The sequence below is a fragment of the Mustela lutreola genome, chromosome 1 (assembly GCF_030435805.1).
Source record: "Mustela lutreola isolate mMusLut2 chromosome 1, mMusLut2.pri, whole genome shotgun sequence".
In the NCBI taxonomy this organism is placed as follows: Eukaryota; Metazoa; Chordata; class Mammalia; order Carnivora; family Mustelidae; genus Mustela; species Mustela lutreola.
The window spans coordinates 64,909,254-64,924,955 of record NC_081290.1 but is presented as its reverse complement, the minus strand read 5'-3'; the positions used below and the strand labels follow the sequence as shown (position 1 = coordinate 64,924,955).

The 15,702-nt window shown below is 57.1% G+C and overlaps 1 protein-coding gene across 1 annotated transcript; it reads right to left on the bottom strand.

Annotated features, from left to right (window-relative positions):
* Positions 1 to 1,638: 1,638 nt before the first annotated feature.
* TADA2B (transcriptional adaptor 2B) lies at positions 1,639 to 15,688 on the bottom strand. The gene is made up of 2 exons (XM_059165952.1): positions 15,347 to 15,688; positions 1,639 to 4,106 (listed from the first exon to the last, which is right to left on the bottom strand). Exons 1-2 carry the CDS (start codon positions 15,614 to 15,616, stop codon positions 3,114 to 3,116), a joined length of 1,263 nt encoding a protein of 420 aa, XP_059021935.1. The 5' UTR covers positions 15,617 to 15,688; the 3' UTR covers positions 1,639 to 3,113.
* Positions 15,689 to 15,702: the final 14 nt, after the last annotated feature.

The window sequence follows — 15,702 nt, the reverse complement described above, 5'->3', positions numbered from 1 at the left end:
TTGACTTTGCTTGTAATTTTGAAAGATGTAGGTAGTATTCCCATAATTAAAAATTTAATTTATACTATTTCAAAGTATTTTCCTCTTTTCTGTAAAGCAGTCTTAATAAGTCTGTTGGTCACAAACTTGCCCCAGAACCGCAGGCAGCGTAGTGCACTGGAAAAACCCACCAGGATCAGAGCTCTGCAAGGGTCTTGCATCACCTTCCTGGAACTTCTATAAACTGAAAGCCACATGAGGAATTTTCAAACGAATTTCTATACGTGTGTAGCCCCTTCCTTGTCAGCTGGGGCATGACCACTGTGGGGGCTGCACCCCAGGAGACTGTGGGGATGGGCTGTGGCTCCGCTGTGGGTTCCCATCACCCTGCATCGCCCCTAAAAGGGAAGCGCCTCTCTACACTGGAGGTGAGATTTGCTGACGCATCCTGCCCAGGGCCCAGGGGTGCATGACTGCGGGCCAGACACCACCAACCGGGTGGCGCCATTTGCTCTTGAGGGGCCTTTGTGGCTGGGATCTGCCTGAGACACGCGCACAGTCCCTGGGGATAGGCTGCTGGCAGCCAGGGGGGAGCAGGCATGAAGGGCTTCTGCTTAGTAGCCAGTTTAACTCCTACCTGGGAGGGAAAACCGGTCTGACGCCGGAGTGCTGAGCTCAGACACGTCCTGAGAATGCCATCCCCAGTTCGAGGGGCAGCCGCGACACCACTTTGTTCACCACTTGTTGAATGTGTAAAAAGTGCTAAAAATTGTAGAGTTCCTGTTTTTTACACATCCTTGGGATATGGGCCATCCAAAGGGCATTATTTTAAATGGCCGAATTACCTTTTTGGACTCAAGTTAAGTTTCAATTTGGAAAAACCCTCAAAAATCCCATTTCATGGGATGCGGGGATGAATTTGACATGTTGAAGCTCAAGGGCCCTGTGCTGGCAGTCACAGTGAGGACTGATGGGCTGCACGGCCCACGGGGATAGGCTCAGAGGCAGCCAGTGAGGACAGGCCGTCTTCTTGGGACAGTCTGATGCTATAACGTCAGTCACGCGTGTACAGTTTTAAAACAGCCAAGCCTAAGGCAAGTTCTTCATACCACCGAGAAAGATGCACATCCTGAAAACCTGCTTAAGCACAGAATTGCCCACTGAACAGCCCGGCTGGCCTGGGCCACATGCTGACATATTCTTTTGCTTCTCCCACTTAAGTTTGCCAACCATTTCATATCAAAATAATAGCAAATTTAGAACCTCACCCAACCAGGAACCTGGTGCAGGAAATGAGTAAATCTCAAGGTGGGAGGAGCTGCAGCCCGAGCTGCCCAACCAGCTTGCCTGCCAGCAGCAGGGCCCTGCCTGACTGGTCTCAGGGCCTTGCTCCAAGGCCTGAGGGTCCACAGTTCTAGAAGGTTCCCAGGGGCCAGAAGCGCAAGTGAGAGGCAACATCCCCATCATTGCTCAGGGGCAGACCAAACCTGCGTTCTGTGCCATGCGACTGTCGCCGCAGTGAGCCCACAGAGGGGACAACAGGAGGAGGCCTCATGAGTACCACCCCTGCTCGCTCTTTCTCCTACAGTCACAAAAGCCCGGGGCTTGGCTAACAGCACTACCGGCCAGCATGCACAGTACAACTAAAGCCACATACGATATATTTTAAATGTTTTATTTAATGCTGAAAAATTTACCCTGGGGGACAGAAGGATGTAAAAAGAAAGGAAAAGGCACCGTAATTAAGTCCTTGGAAATGATGAGGGTCTTTTTTTCTTTTGTCTTTCAAATAACTTCACTTTAATGTAACTGCAAGCCTGAACATTGTGGGAGGTCAACAGTCTCTTGGGAGCTATGGGGGCAAGAGAGGCAGGATGAGCGCCAGGAAGAACAAGAGCGCTGGGGTCTGCAGTCACCCTGGCCCTAGAGCGGGGCCGTGGCCAGGAGAAGCAGCACTGAGCAGCAGGAAGACAGATGACAGACTTAAGTTCCCGGAAGGAAGGCACTGTGTCCATCTAAAGAAGCGGGGCCCCTGAGGAGAGAGCAGGGGTAGGCAGAAGCTGGGCGGTTCAAGAGCAGGACCCAGAGAAGCCCCGTGGGGCCTCGCCTGCTCATGCAGAGCCTGCTGTGGGTGCAGCCCTGTCCAGCGTGGCCAGTCTGCAGAGTGCTGGGGGCCACCTGCAGTAGGACACTTAGCCTGGCTAGCACGGTTAAGATCGGAGTTTCTGTGAAAAAGGTTATTGCAACCACCATGAGAATTCTGGAGGAAATGGACTGCAGAACTCAAGAGCCCTCCACTATGAGTTCTTCCAAGTAAATGGGGTGCTTAGTACTGCAAGTACAAGAGCAAGGAGCAGCACCCCAAAGGCTGGCTCAGAGTTCTGGCACCCACACTAGTCCTCCCAGCTCCTCCAGAGCACCCCTCCCCACACACCAGGGAGTCTGTTGGGGGGGATCCTGTGCTGGCCCTGAGGTGAACCCACAGGCTCCGCCGCTCTGCTACCCCCCAAAGAGGCCAGGGGCGTTTCCAGGCTCTGGCATCACAAGCGCGACTCTGGCTGCAGGGGTCAAGGGGAAGCTCCTTTGGACATTGTGTTCCACCTACTCTTCCTCTAAAGCTCCCAAGGAAACTTCATGTGGTTCTCCAGCCTCACTTCCCACCTGCCCCACCCTGGCCCCCATGTAAAGTGCCGCGTGCTGGGGCTGTGCTGGGGTGTCCGCGGGGTTGGCAGTGGGCCCCCCAAGGGCGTCCCCGGCAGCCAGCTAGAGGTCACATCACAGGGCCAAGCTGGTGGCTGGCGGGCCCAGCAGAAAGCTGCTCCTTTCCCCTACAGCCCAAGAGTTGCGTACCAAAGGGAAGACACAAAAGGAAATGACCCAATCTCATAATATTCCCCAAACTGAACATGGAAAGGCAAATCGTCATCTGGAGGTGTGACTTTAGGACTAAGTTAAAATATACATGTGTCGGCTTCCCCCATGATCCGGCATAAAATCGTTACTATTGCTTCTTTCAGAGGACCATGAGCAGAATTTATAGCCTAAAAGAAAGGAACTCAATCTGCTTAAAAAAGAGCACCTCCTCCCCCTCCCACACCCCCAGTCCTCTAGGCTCCCCGCAGAGCCACGGGCTTTCAGGAGGCCTCCCTGGATATCCACCCGCTCTCCGTGAGGAAGTTTAAAATCCTTTTCTTTAGGACTTTGTCCAAGTAGCTCGGAAGGCGGCTTTTGGAAGGTATGCCCTGCCGCTTCTGGAGGTGGTCCTTGATGATGATGGTCTTCACGGTCACGTAGCGCGCTGGGCTCAGGTTCAAGGAGCTGCAGAGCACCTTCTCGCGGTCCGACAGCAGCTCAAAGCCCGGCAGGTGCTCGATGGCCGCGAACTCGCCGTCCCTGCCGTCCTCCTTGCCCCGCCGGGCTCCGGCCGCACTCTTGTTCTCCTTCCTCTTCTCACGCTTGTGGCGCGCCGCCTCATACTCGGCCGACTCCTCCAGCTTGGTGATGCCGTTGCGCCGGTAACGCTGCAGCTCGCGGATCTTGGCGCGCAGCATCTTCTCCTTGTGCATGCCCTCGAACAGGTCGTCAAACTCCTTGCATGACATGAACTGGTAGAGCGGGCGCAGCTTGAGCCGCAGCTCCTTCTCCTCCTTTGTGACCTTGCGCTTGGCCGGCCGCTCCTTGTCCTTCTTGTCCTTGCCCAGGAAGGCAGGCACTAGGTTGTAGTCACGCGCGATGTTCTTGCGCCGCTGCCTCTCCCGCAGCTTGCGCACGTACATGTCCACGTGCGCGCGCTTGAGCTCGATCTCCACGTCCTCATCGTCGTAGTTGACCGAGAGCCCGCTGATGAGCGTCTCGGCATCCTGGTCGTACTCGATCTCGTAGTCGTCACGCAGCGGCATGTAGCCCAGCTGCTGCTGCTCAGCCACCGAGATGTCTAGGGGAGGCAAGGGGGTGGTGAGGCTGGGGGACAGGGGCCCTCCGCCGGGGCACGTGTGGTCGGTCACCCGGTTGGGGATGGTGTCGGGGATGCAGGCTCTCCCCAAGTTGCCGTGGATGTACATGCTTACGTAATGCTCCATCACCTCCTGCGGCGTGCGGGAAGCTCCCACGTGCGCGGCCATGTCCTCCTGCAACAACAGGGACCACAGGTTAAAACGCAGGTCGGCGTGGCGCACGTGCCCACTTCCAGCCTGTGTCACCCCAGCCCCCAAGGGGCCCCAGGCAGTGTTCTCTTTGCAGCCAGGCTCAGCACGGGGCTACGGACACTAAACGGGCAGAAGGGGTAAGAAGGAGGCGCCACCTGCCAGCACGCTGACACCGGGCCCACATCACCCCTTGGACTCCGCTCTCCTGGGGCCCACCTATGGTGGCCTCCTGGCCACACATCAAACCCTGCACTCTGGGCGGGGTCAGGGAGCACCCCAGCTGCCCCGCCTCTTCCCAGGCCCACCAGGGCTCCCCAACCACAGCTCCCCGCACAAGACGGACCCTGCTGTATGGTGCTGCCTGCCTCCAGGAACCAAAAGGACCCAGCCCCTGGGAGTGCAGGGGGGTGGCAGCCTATCCCCTTCCTGAGTGATGGTGCCAGGGACCAGCTGTGCCTTTTCAAGGGGCGGGGCATCACTGGTGACAGGCTCCACAGTTAGGTAGCTGGAATCTGCCATGGGCTGTGAGCACACATGCCTGTAGGAGGTGACCTATGAACACGAGGGTTATTAATGAGAGGAAATTATACAACTCCCCCAATCTTTTCCTTCTGCCAAGAGGCCTCTTCCTTAGTCAACCGCTAAAGCCACTTCACAAAGGAGCTGCCCAAAATGCGCACTCATTCACTGGCAGCCGCTCAGCCCCTGCCTCCAGCCTCCACTCACCCTGCACCCGGCTTTGCCGTTCTAGCAGCCGCCAGGGCCCAACGCCACTGCTCTGTGTCCTTGCCCCTTAGGCCTGTGAGATCAGGTTGGTCTCTGCAGCCCCAAAGGCCAAACTGGACTCCCAGAAACCAGCTAGTCCACTCGGGTTGAGGACTGAGGACACACCGGGCACCATGGGAGGGAAGCGCTCCTGGGAGGGAAAAGAACCTGTATGGGGCCTGAGTCCCAAGGGCAGGGCTCCAAGGCAGGGAAGATTAGAATAAACACCAGATTCTGGTCTTTTGGGGAAGAACTGTGTCCATGATTAACTTCTTTAAAATGTTACTGTTTGCATCAAATCTGTTTGTATTTTCCCAGGGACCATTAACCTCACCCCACCCCAAAAAAAGAACCCCCCAAAAAACCAAGTCACAACCATCCCAAGCATCTATGGCCACCACCATATGACCAAGTTAGTCACTTCCCATCTCTGGGCCTTGGGTTCCTTCCAGTAAGGAGACAGGAGTCAGCCCTAGCACCCACCCTGCACCTGCCACGGGCACTGTGGACAGAGTGCCCAGAGGCTTAGCGCCCCTGTGAGGGGCCCAGCTCAGGTCCTGCTCAGAGGGGCGAGCTAGCCAGTGGGCATTCTTCCACCCTGATGAGCTACACCAGAAGAATACCAGCCCTGACAGCTGCCCGTTCAGGAGGGAAACACAGCCTCACAAGGCTGTCCAGACAGCAGAAATGCCCACATGCTCCCGGTCCAAGATTCCAGGGCCCAGCCGCACAGCCAGAGGTTGTACGGGCCCAGGGTCTTCACCATCCCTCACCACAGCCTCAGTGAGGGCCTGCAGCCACTACAAATTTCCGAGTCCAGCATCCAGGGAGCCTCCTGGGTGAGGAGGAACCCCTTCAGCAGAGGCTCGGGGAATCTGGGCCACACATCCAAGCTCACCCGGTTGGAAGTCAGGCCCCAGGCCTTGCCGCCAGCCTGGCCCAGTGAGACCTGCGCAGCGGGCTACCCAGCCAGCATCCAGAAGCACCAGCTGCCCCCCTAGCAAAAGTCCCCTCAGCCTGAAACTCAGCAATCTGCCTTTCAAAAATGAGTGGATGGCAGAGCCCCTGTGTTTCAGAGAAAACTGAAATCCTGAAAAACAGAAAGATTCTGAGTAGTCAAGTTGACTAACTTGACCAAACCAAGGTGTGTTACTGGTTAGAGGTTCTTGCCATCAACTCTGACACCGTGGGAGCGAGAGCAGGGGATGGAAACCACAGAGGGCCTTGAAAGCTCTGGGCCGGAGCAGGGCCATACAAGACCTCCTGTCCCCAGCTAGTGTCCCCTCTCACACGCCCAGCAGCTGGCAACACAACACAGAATGTGTGGGCGCATGCCACTGCTGTCATCCAAAGGGCTGGAGGAACCTGGGGCAGAGGGGCTGGGGAGGGAGCCACTCCACTGGACACCGGCTTCCGGCCTGACCATTGTCATCCTCAAGAACACTGTGTCCAATTCTAAGTGATAAGGAGAAATCCCACAGTGGGGAGGAGGGAGAGTCTGAAGAGTGACCCTGTCCCACGCTGTCCCACGGCCCAGCCCAGGCATCTCAGCCTCAGCACCAGAGTACAGCAGCCAGACCCGAATTACGGAATATTCTACAAAACACCAGCCAGCACCCCTCCAGCGCGTCACAGTCACGAGACAAGCAAAGAACCGTGACCTGAAGAGACCCATCAGCGACATCACTGGGGTGTCCTGGGTGGGACCCCAGGCCGGTCTGTGCATGAGTGAGTGGCTCTGAGCCAAGGTCAGCACCCTGCTTTCTGGAGCCACACCACACCTCTGCGAAATGACGCTATTTCGGGAGGGTTATGAGAGGAACATACGTGGGAACTCCACATACTATTGTTTTACTTTTTTGGGTAAATTGAAAATAAAAGTTATTTTTAAAAAATAAAATTAAATTAGTTTTTCTTTTTTTAGAGAGAGAGAAAGAGGGAGAGTGGGGTGGGGGAGAGACAGTGAGGAGAGAGAGGCTCTCAAGCCAACTGCACGCTGAGCATAGAGCCCGGCGCAGGGCTCGACCTCACGGACCTGAGATCACGGCAACCTGAGCCAAAATCAAGAATCGAACTTCAGGGCACCTGGGTTGCTCAGTGAGTTAGGCCTCTGCCTTCGGCTCAGGGTCCTGGGATCGAGCCCCGCATCTTACTCTCTGCTCAGCAGGGAGACTGCTTCCCTCTCTCTCTCTGCCTGTCTCTCTGCCTGCTTGTGATCTCTCTCTCTCTGTCAAATAAATAAGTAAAATCTTTAAAAAAAAAAAAATAATCGAATACTTCACCAACTAAGCCCACCCACGAGCTGCCAAAAAGTAAAGATAAATTCTGCCTCGCAATTTTGTTTAGCGGTATAAGATTGACATCCAAACATTAGAAAAGAAAACACAGAGCGTTCAAGAGAAGGCTGTTCCATCACGTGGGAAAGCTGCCCTGTCCACGGTGGGTGCGGTGTGGATCTGTGGTCACAGGCCCGTGACAAGGGCAACGTGCACTCAGCAGACAAGCACCCTCCTGGGGCCCTGGGCCAGCCAAGGAGCAGGCCAGCTGGCCATGTGGGCACTTTGGATGCACAGACCCTCTTCACGTCGAGGCAGACTCTGGCTCTTGGACAGACTCAGGTGATGAGTACTTAAAAAGCCAGGAACCAAAATCAGAGTGGCTAGCACCTTGTCACCAGGAGCCCAGGAATCTGTCACCTATCACCCTTACCCGCTGCCCGACAACCTCAAAGGCCATGGCCAACACTACACTGGCCAGCAGCTGCTGCTGAGAGAGAATCCTGCCCCTGGGCCGCCGTGTTTGTTTCATGACCATCAAGAAAGGCCCAGGAAAACACACAAAACCCTCATTTCTCAAAGCCCTGGAAACAGAGGAAGATCACAAGAGAATTGTCTGCACGGGAGAGATGACACAGCTCTGGTTCTAAACAGAATCCACAGAGAGCAGACAGGTTCCATGGTACTAGGTGACAGTGAGGAACACACTTTACAAGTGTGTTTATGACTAAAAACAGCAGGAGCTGCAGTACCCCACCCCACGCTGGCACCTGCCCGCCACACTGTCCTCTCCCGTCCGCACACGTCAACTGTCACGTGAAACCTGCCCACCTCCCACGAGGGGCACAAGTGTGCTGTCACTGCCCTGGTGTCACCTGCAACAGCTGCTGAGCACATGATCAAGGTCAAAGTTTCCACTTAATCTAGATGATGGATGGATGGAGGAACGGACAGACGCACGGATGGGCAGGCAGAAGCAACAAAAGTGGGTCTGGGGGGACAGACCTGGAGTACAGACAACTCAAGTACACCTACAACTGAACAAGGGACAAGAGTGTACCCTGCAGCTGGTGTTCCCTGACACAGGGCAGCACAGGTGTGAGGAGCCCATAGTCAGTAGAGACAGAATCCCAGGTTCTGCCCCTTCATCCTCACTAAGAAAAGGATACCCACCCCTGGAAAAAGGTAAGATATGCTGCTTCCTCAGAGTCCTTAGAGAAATGAAGGAAAACACACTTCTAGGACACTGAATGGCCCTCAAGTCTACAGTCCAAGGTCACCAGACTCCCCCCAGGGTGCTGGCTCTCAGGGACAGGAAGTGAGCACCCTAGTGAGTCAGGACTCCACAGCCTTCTGTGGTGGTCTGGCCTCCTTCCGGCCTTCCCATGGCTCACGGAGAGGCCTCCAGCCCGGGAGCAGGGACGGGAAGGGGAGGGCAGTCAGAGCAACCATCGTCAGCGTCAGCCGCCCCCCACCCCGCCCCTGTGCCGTGGCCTCCTTTCCCCTGGAATGGATGCCGCCCATTGCTCTGTGCACACATCCCCCCCGACAGGTGCAAGCCCGCGAGGTCACTCCCACCGATGACAAACCTCCAAAGGCTCCTATCAGGGAGTCCACTACAGCTCCCACCAGACTGGCCCATGATCGAGGGGAAACTGAAAACCTCGGGACGACTAAGGCTTTCCCTTAGAGCTAAACTCTTCCATTTAAAGGACAGTTCTTCATTCCCAGATGATGTCGTTCTTGTTTGGAGAGTACTAAGATAGTCTTTTCTTTCTGGAAAATGGTGAGAGAGACTTAATCGGATAGGATATTAATATCCTTATTTGGCAGACTTGAAGTCAGCAACTCCGAGTTACATTAGCCTTTGATACACCGTTTCAACAGCACTAGTCTCCAAAGTCTGAGCATGTGGGAGGCCTGACCTGTCAGGGGTCCATGACACGGAGTCTCAAACCCCTGTCTGGCTCCTGCCGGACCCCACACAACCCGCCCTGCCATCCAGGCCAGCGGCCCCAAACCCTTGCCGGATGCTCTCTTTCTCTGTGTGCACAGGCTTGGGTCCCAGACCTGGCTGGGGTGCAGGTTGTAGCTCAACCACCCCCAGACTACAATCCTCATCCTCTCCCCTCCTGCTTCTGGGCCTGTGGTCCCTCCCCTCTCAGGGACAACATAAGGCCTGTCACAGTGACGGGTAAGCGCTTCAGCATGTAGCATCTGGTGTGGTCTCCCAGAGGCCCCCAGGGCTCCTGCAGCAGACAGTCCTGCTCCGGGGCACACGGCCCTATCACCACGGGGCCTCTGGCGGGGTGCTGGCTCAGTACACACCGCGGGGAGACCTCTGCAGTCAAACGCTTCCAGACCCTTTAAACGGCAGAACAGGGCCAGACCATGGCCCCATGCCTATGACACCTTGGCTGGGCCAGTCCACCTCCAGCCTCTGCGGCCCACGGCCAAACCAGCTCCTCCCCCAGAACTTGGGTGGCCTTCACCTTCCCCGAGAGCACCAAACACCACCCCAGGAGGTGGAAAGAGCCCCAGGCCTGGGCTCTTTCCTCCCCAGCACTGGGGATCCAGACTCCGAGGCAGGGCTGCCTTCTTCCTCAAGGGACAGAAGCAGCCCGAAGGCCCAGCTCACAAACCTGGGGCACCCCGGGGGAGCAGACTGTGCAGGCAGAGCCACCTAGGGAGCAGAGTCCCCAGGAGCAGCAGGAAGGAGCAAAGGCCTGCACAGGGCCAGGGAAGGACGAAGGGCCAATGGATTAGCTTTCACCTAAGGGACAAGGAGGGACTGCTCAGGCCCAGAGGAAAGAGGAGGGAAAGCCCATATAGCGGGATACCTGTCTGCTCCTCCTGAGCTGGATACGTGCACCCGCGAGCCCAGTGTCACTTCACCCTTTGCTGGCCTGGCCACCCAGGGCCTCCGCTCCCAGCTGACCATGGCTTTGGTTGTGGTTCGGGCCTGCCTGCTCCAGCCCCTTTCAGTCATTCTCCAAGGAAACAGAAGGACTGCCTGCCTCGCAGGGGCCGGAAGGATGGGGCACTCGCCAGTCTGGAGCGAAAGCTGCCGCCACCCCCAGCATGGCCCCCTCTCCTGCAGACAAGCTGGTGGTCGGTGCCACCGCCCACATCAGAGGCGGAGGACTAACAGCGGCTTGTCATCTATCCTTACAAGATCCCAGCTATTCCAGGAACCCTATTTCCCTTGGCCCCTGCTCCTGTTCACTGATTCATGCACATGGAAAGTTCCGCAGGCCTCAGTTCCAGGTGCCCTGTCCTCCTGTCTCCACTCAAGAGAACTAAGCAGCCTCCACAGCTGTGACCGGCCTTCAAGGGGACGGAGACTTCCGGATCAAGTAAACCTGAGAGCAAGCCTCACAGAGGGCTAACAGCAGCGCACAGCCTCAAAACATAACCAGGTAACTCTGCCCTGCCACAAGGTAGTGATCTAAAAGGATGACAAGGGGCACCTGGGGGGTTCAGTGGTTCAGAAGCCTCTGCCTTCAGCTCAGGTCATGATCTCAAGGTCCTAGGATCGAGCCCCGCATCGGGCTCTCCGCTCATCAAGGAGCCTGCTTCCCCCTCTCTCTCTGCCTGCCTCTCTGCCTACTTCTGATATTTCTCTGTCAAATAAATAAATAAAATCTTTAAAAAAATTAAAATTAAAATAAATAAAAGGATGACAAGTGTGGACTTCAAGAGAGGTCTGCACACCTACATTCACTGCGGAGGACCCCTAGCAGCCAACAGCAGGAGCGGCCCAGGCGCCTGACCAATCAGATGGGCAGTGGGATGGCCATCAACCTTACACTCACAGGACACAGTGACGCCCGCTACATGAACGGACCTCAAGAGGGTTACGCGGAGGGACCTGAACTAGTCATAAAAGGACAAATGTTGCAGCGTTTTTCTCTACGAGGTCCCCAGAGTAGTCGAATTCACAGAGATGGAAAGCAGAATAGTGGGTGTCCAGAGCTGGGGTGGGGGAAGCCGGGAGGTGTTACGTAACAGGCAGTTTCTGTCTGTGATGGGAAAGTTCTGGAGATGGACGGTGGTGATGTCACCGAATGACATGAACGTACTTAATGTCACTGAACTGGGCACTTAAAGATGGCTAAAACCAGGGGCACCCGGCTGGCTCGGTCAGCGGAGCCTGCAACTCGATCTCGGGTTGTGGGTATGAACCCCCAGCCCACAGGCATCACCCAAGTTGTTAAAAATGCAAATTCTATCCCGACCCCAGAGGGGACCTACAGAGCCCAGAGGGGGTGCTGGGCATGTGTGTGTGTGTTTTAAGATTTTATTTATTTATTTGACAGAGAGAGATCACAAGTAGGCAGAGGCAGGCAAGAGAGAGGAGGAAGCAGACTCCCCGCCAAGCAGAGAGCCCGATGCAGGGCTCAATCCCAGGACCCTGGGATCATGACCTGAGCCGAAGGCAGAGGCTTTAACACACTGCGCCACCAAGGCACCCCAGAGCATGTGTGTTTTAGCAAGCCCTCCAAGGTGTTCCAGAACCACTGCCCTGTAGACCCCATCACTTCTGGCAGCTTTCTCCACCCAGGCTCCTCCCTCAGCCTCTCCATCCACAAACGTAAGTAGGAACCCACCGAAAGGATGCTCAAGGGACGGGCTTACCCATTCCCATCAACACACACAGGCCTCTGCCTCGGTGAGGTGACTGTTCCCGCGGTTCCCCAATGTGGCCCCATGGGCCACACCGGAACTCACTCCAACAACATCTATTTCCAGACCCCCCCCCATACAGATGCCAGTTCAGGAGATCTGGGGGCCCCTGGGATTCCTGGACCCCACGGAATCCAGGACTCTGCCCGTGCTCAGTGAGGTTCAGGGCATGGAGTCGGAATACCTGGGTCAGCTTCCAGCTCTGCCACATTCCTTCATTAGCCACAGCGGCTTCCAGCAAGATTGTGTCTGCTGACTCGGAACACAACTAGCACCCACCACAAAACCGGCTGCTTCGAGGCTCTGGAAGCCCCTGATGACAGCAGTCTGGCTCGCCAACCACCGGCCCCTTCCCCGCTGTCGCATTCCCAGGCACCTTCCCACACACCCTTGAAGGCCGGGGCCCAGTGTCCAAGCCTAGCTACACAGCTCGCCCCCAAGCCCCCCAGCGTAACAGCGAGCACCCCATAGCCAGGACGAATGGGAGCAACAGCGCCAGACTTCAGAAGCAGCCTCCCCCCCAACAGGTTGGCCGCCATCACCCCACCCCTTCAATCCCACACAAAGCAGTGCCACTAGGAGGTGACAGATCACATGTGCCATCTGAAAAATGACAGCGACCGGCCTCACCTTCAACTGCATCGCTTCCACTGATGTGTGTGCTGCCACTCCCCACACTGCAGCCCAGCCCGCGACACCAAGCTCCCGCCCTCCCCGGGTCCTCTCCCTGCTTCCCGCTGAGCCAGGTCAAGACCCTGCCCCTCCAAGCAGCTCTGCAGGCCAGCCATGCCTTTAGCCGCAGCCCTAAGCTCCTAGCCCCTGCCCTGCAGCACTTAATGCTCTTATACCCAGAGGTTAAGGCCCAGACTCTGCAGTCAGCGGGGCCTGCATCTGAGCCCTGGCTTCACCATGAGAAAAGCCGAGGCAGACCCCACAAGCATCTGAAACCCTCTGACTCGCTGTTCTGCAGCTGTACACTGCAGACCCAGCCCTGGAGCTGTGGGGAGGAGCCCAAGATCAGGTGTGCACTCCATCCAAGCTGGCACAGGCGGGATGGAGCATACATGGGGCACATCCCTTCTGCACAAACAGCCATGGAGTCTGCTCAGAAGGACGCTGCACGTCTCGGAGCTGCGGAAAGCCTCAGGTAAAGCACGGGTAAGTCTAGTGGGCAGAGCAGGTGGCCCGAGAGACACTAGTGCCTGCAGCCTGGCCACGCACCAGGCGTGGTTAGGATGCAAAATCCCTGCCCCCATCCCGCCCCCACAAGGGGTTCAGCAGGAAGAGGACCCTGGGCGCCCCTCCTCCTGCGGCTTTGTCTCCCGTAACAGCTGAGACCGCTGGCTGCTTGGAGCAGGAATCTGCATGGGAACAAGCTGCCCAGGTAATTCCTGGGCACACGCCAGCTTCTAAAGCACTGCTTTAGAGAACAGCCCGCTTCCTGCCCCCATGCTTCCTCCAACACACTTCAGGTGGCCTGGTCCTTGTGTGTCCCCACCCAGTGTGGCGGAGAAGGCAATGCACACTAGGAAGCAGCACTGCCCAGAGCACAGACTCGGACATCAAACTCTAGCTCAAATCCAGCTGCACAGAGCTGCTGGGAGAGATCCCGGGAAACAAAGTCCTCAGCAGAGTGCCTAGCACTCAGCAAGGCTCGGGGTCCACCTCGGCTATTTTTAGCAATGGCTGTGTAGATAAGTGCTCTGGGAATGGAGTGGAGAGGGGAGAAGTCTCTTGGAGCACTGACATGGAAGCAGAAAGACCAGTCACGACCCAGGATCTGGAGGAAGAGTGCTCTGAGCAGTAGAAATAAAAAATGGTTGAGGGGGTAGCAGCTGAGATCCCCTTTGGCCATGATATTGAAACTAAGTAGGCCTGGAAGCCACTGGAGGCTGATGACATACTGCATGTCTGCAAAGATTACTCTGATGATGGCGTACGGAATGGGCTGGAGGGCACAAGCATGAAGCAGGAAGACCAGCTGGGAGGCCCCAGAGGTGGTCAAGGCAAGAGATAAGCACCAGCCTGGACTAAGGTTGCAACCAGTGGTTAGATTCTAAAAATATGTTGGACATGCAGCTGCGGCTGGACTGGGCCTGCAAGGACCAAGGACCAAGTTCCAGCAGTCCGAGGAACAGAGTGAGGTGGTAGGAGATCTGGGTCACAGAGGGTCAAGATGTCCACGAGATAAACAGGGAGGAGGTCCCTCAGCAGCTCACCGTCAACTCACTGAAACTTAGGCAAGAGGTCCTGGCTCAGACCCAAAGGATGAGAACACTTTAAGACCCTTGAAGACAGTGAGAAGCCTTTCCCTCCTACAAAGTCCTTTGGCAGAGAGCAGAGGCTCAGTGCACATTATTGCACTTCAAGAAAAAATGACGTTTTCGGAGGATGGTGATCACCATGTTGACACTTAGGTGAGACTCTGAGGAGCAGTGCATCTTTAAGGAGTAAGGATTCCCTGGGATGCACCATGGGTGTTGGTCCCTGAAGGCTGGCTCACTTTTTTGAAAGGAAATCAGGCCAGGTTTGGGAATGAGGGGAGAAGCCCAGGAGAAGTGTACTGCTGGAGAAATGGCAGCAAGATGTAATACTGGTTCAGGGAAGTAGGAGGACCTCATGTAGAAGGGTATAGAAAGGTGGGGGAGCTGGGGTCACGCGCCCCCTCCCTGCTTCCCAGGATGCCTGCAGGTGGACAGAAGCTCTTGGCAGAGACGGCCCAGAATCCAGCCAGAGACCTTTCTAACAGGGAGGAAAGCTTCCTGCTCCCCAGTGGAAAGAGAGCTCCCCAGAGACTGTCCAGAGCAGAGCACCCAATCTCCCCCGAAGGGCCCTCAAGCCTAAAGGGACCCTGGCTCTCACCTTCTCCACTCAGCTCAGTCTCCACACAACCCTTCTGATAAGAGCAAGAGCCCAGGACCAACGCCTCCGGGTCTGTGCTCCTTTGTTCAGTACTTACCCAGCACTCCTCACACCGCGTCCTGGGCCTTGCGGGGACCCCACGACAAACAGGCCCCTGCCAGGGGACCCAGGGCACAAGAGCGCAGAGCCCACCGGGCCGCATACAAAGCCAAGTGCAGGGGGACGGTGGAGTGGCTGGAGGGCGGGGGGGAAGCCTGTCTGGCCTTCAGCACCCCTGTGCCCCCGGCAGAGCCAAGTCGTTCCTTAGGGCGCCTCTGTCAAGTCTGCGGACCTGCCACCGTCCAGCAAGGCCACTCGGGCTCAGCGCGCTCCTGCCCAAAGCGCCTGCACTCGGCAAACACCATACAACGGCTCCTGAGGCCGGGACGAGGGCCCTGGGGGCGCCGAGCCGCAGCCCCGAGCCCCACCTGGCTACTTCCCAGCTGTGTGCCCTTGGGCACATCGCTCCAGCTCGCGGAGCCCACTCGGCGCGGAACCCACCCGGCGCCGACCGCACCAGCCTCCCCGCCGCCGCCCGCCTCCCCGCCGCCGCGGGCCCGGGACGAGCAGGTGCGCGTCGAGCCAGCCGCTCACCCAGTTTCCGAAGCCGAACTGCTCGATGGCATCCAGCAGCAGCTGCTCCTCGCGGCTGGTCCAGCCGCCCTCGGCCTCGGGCCCCCACAGCGTGAAGCGCCCGCCGTCCACCAGCTGGTAGCCGTGATAGCGCCGGTGGTGGCCGATCTCGGCGCCGGCCGAGAAGCACTCGGGGCACAGCTCGATGTCCTGGCACTCGGTGCAGCGGAAGCGCAGCGGGCTCACCTCGGCCAGGCAGTACACGCAGTACTTCTTACCGAGCTCCGCCATCTTCCCCCGCCCGCTGCCCGCGCCCGCGCCCGCCGTCAGCGCGCCGCCGCCCGCGCCCGCCGCCGCGCTCGAGCAACCGCCGCCCG

Coding starts and splice junctions, on each gene's coding strand:
- TADA2B (XM_059165952.1), bottom strand. CDS start 15,616: ATGGCGGAGCTCGGTAAGAAGTACTGCGTGTACTGCCTGGCCGAGGTG. Junction 4,107..15,346: donor AGTTCGGCTTCGGAAACTGG/GTGAGCGGCTGG, acceptor CTGTTGTTGCAG/GAGGACATGGCCGCGCACGT.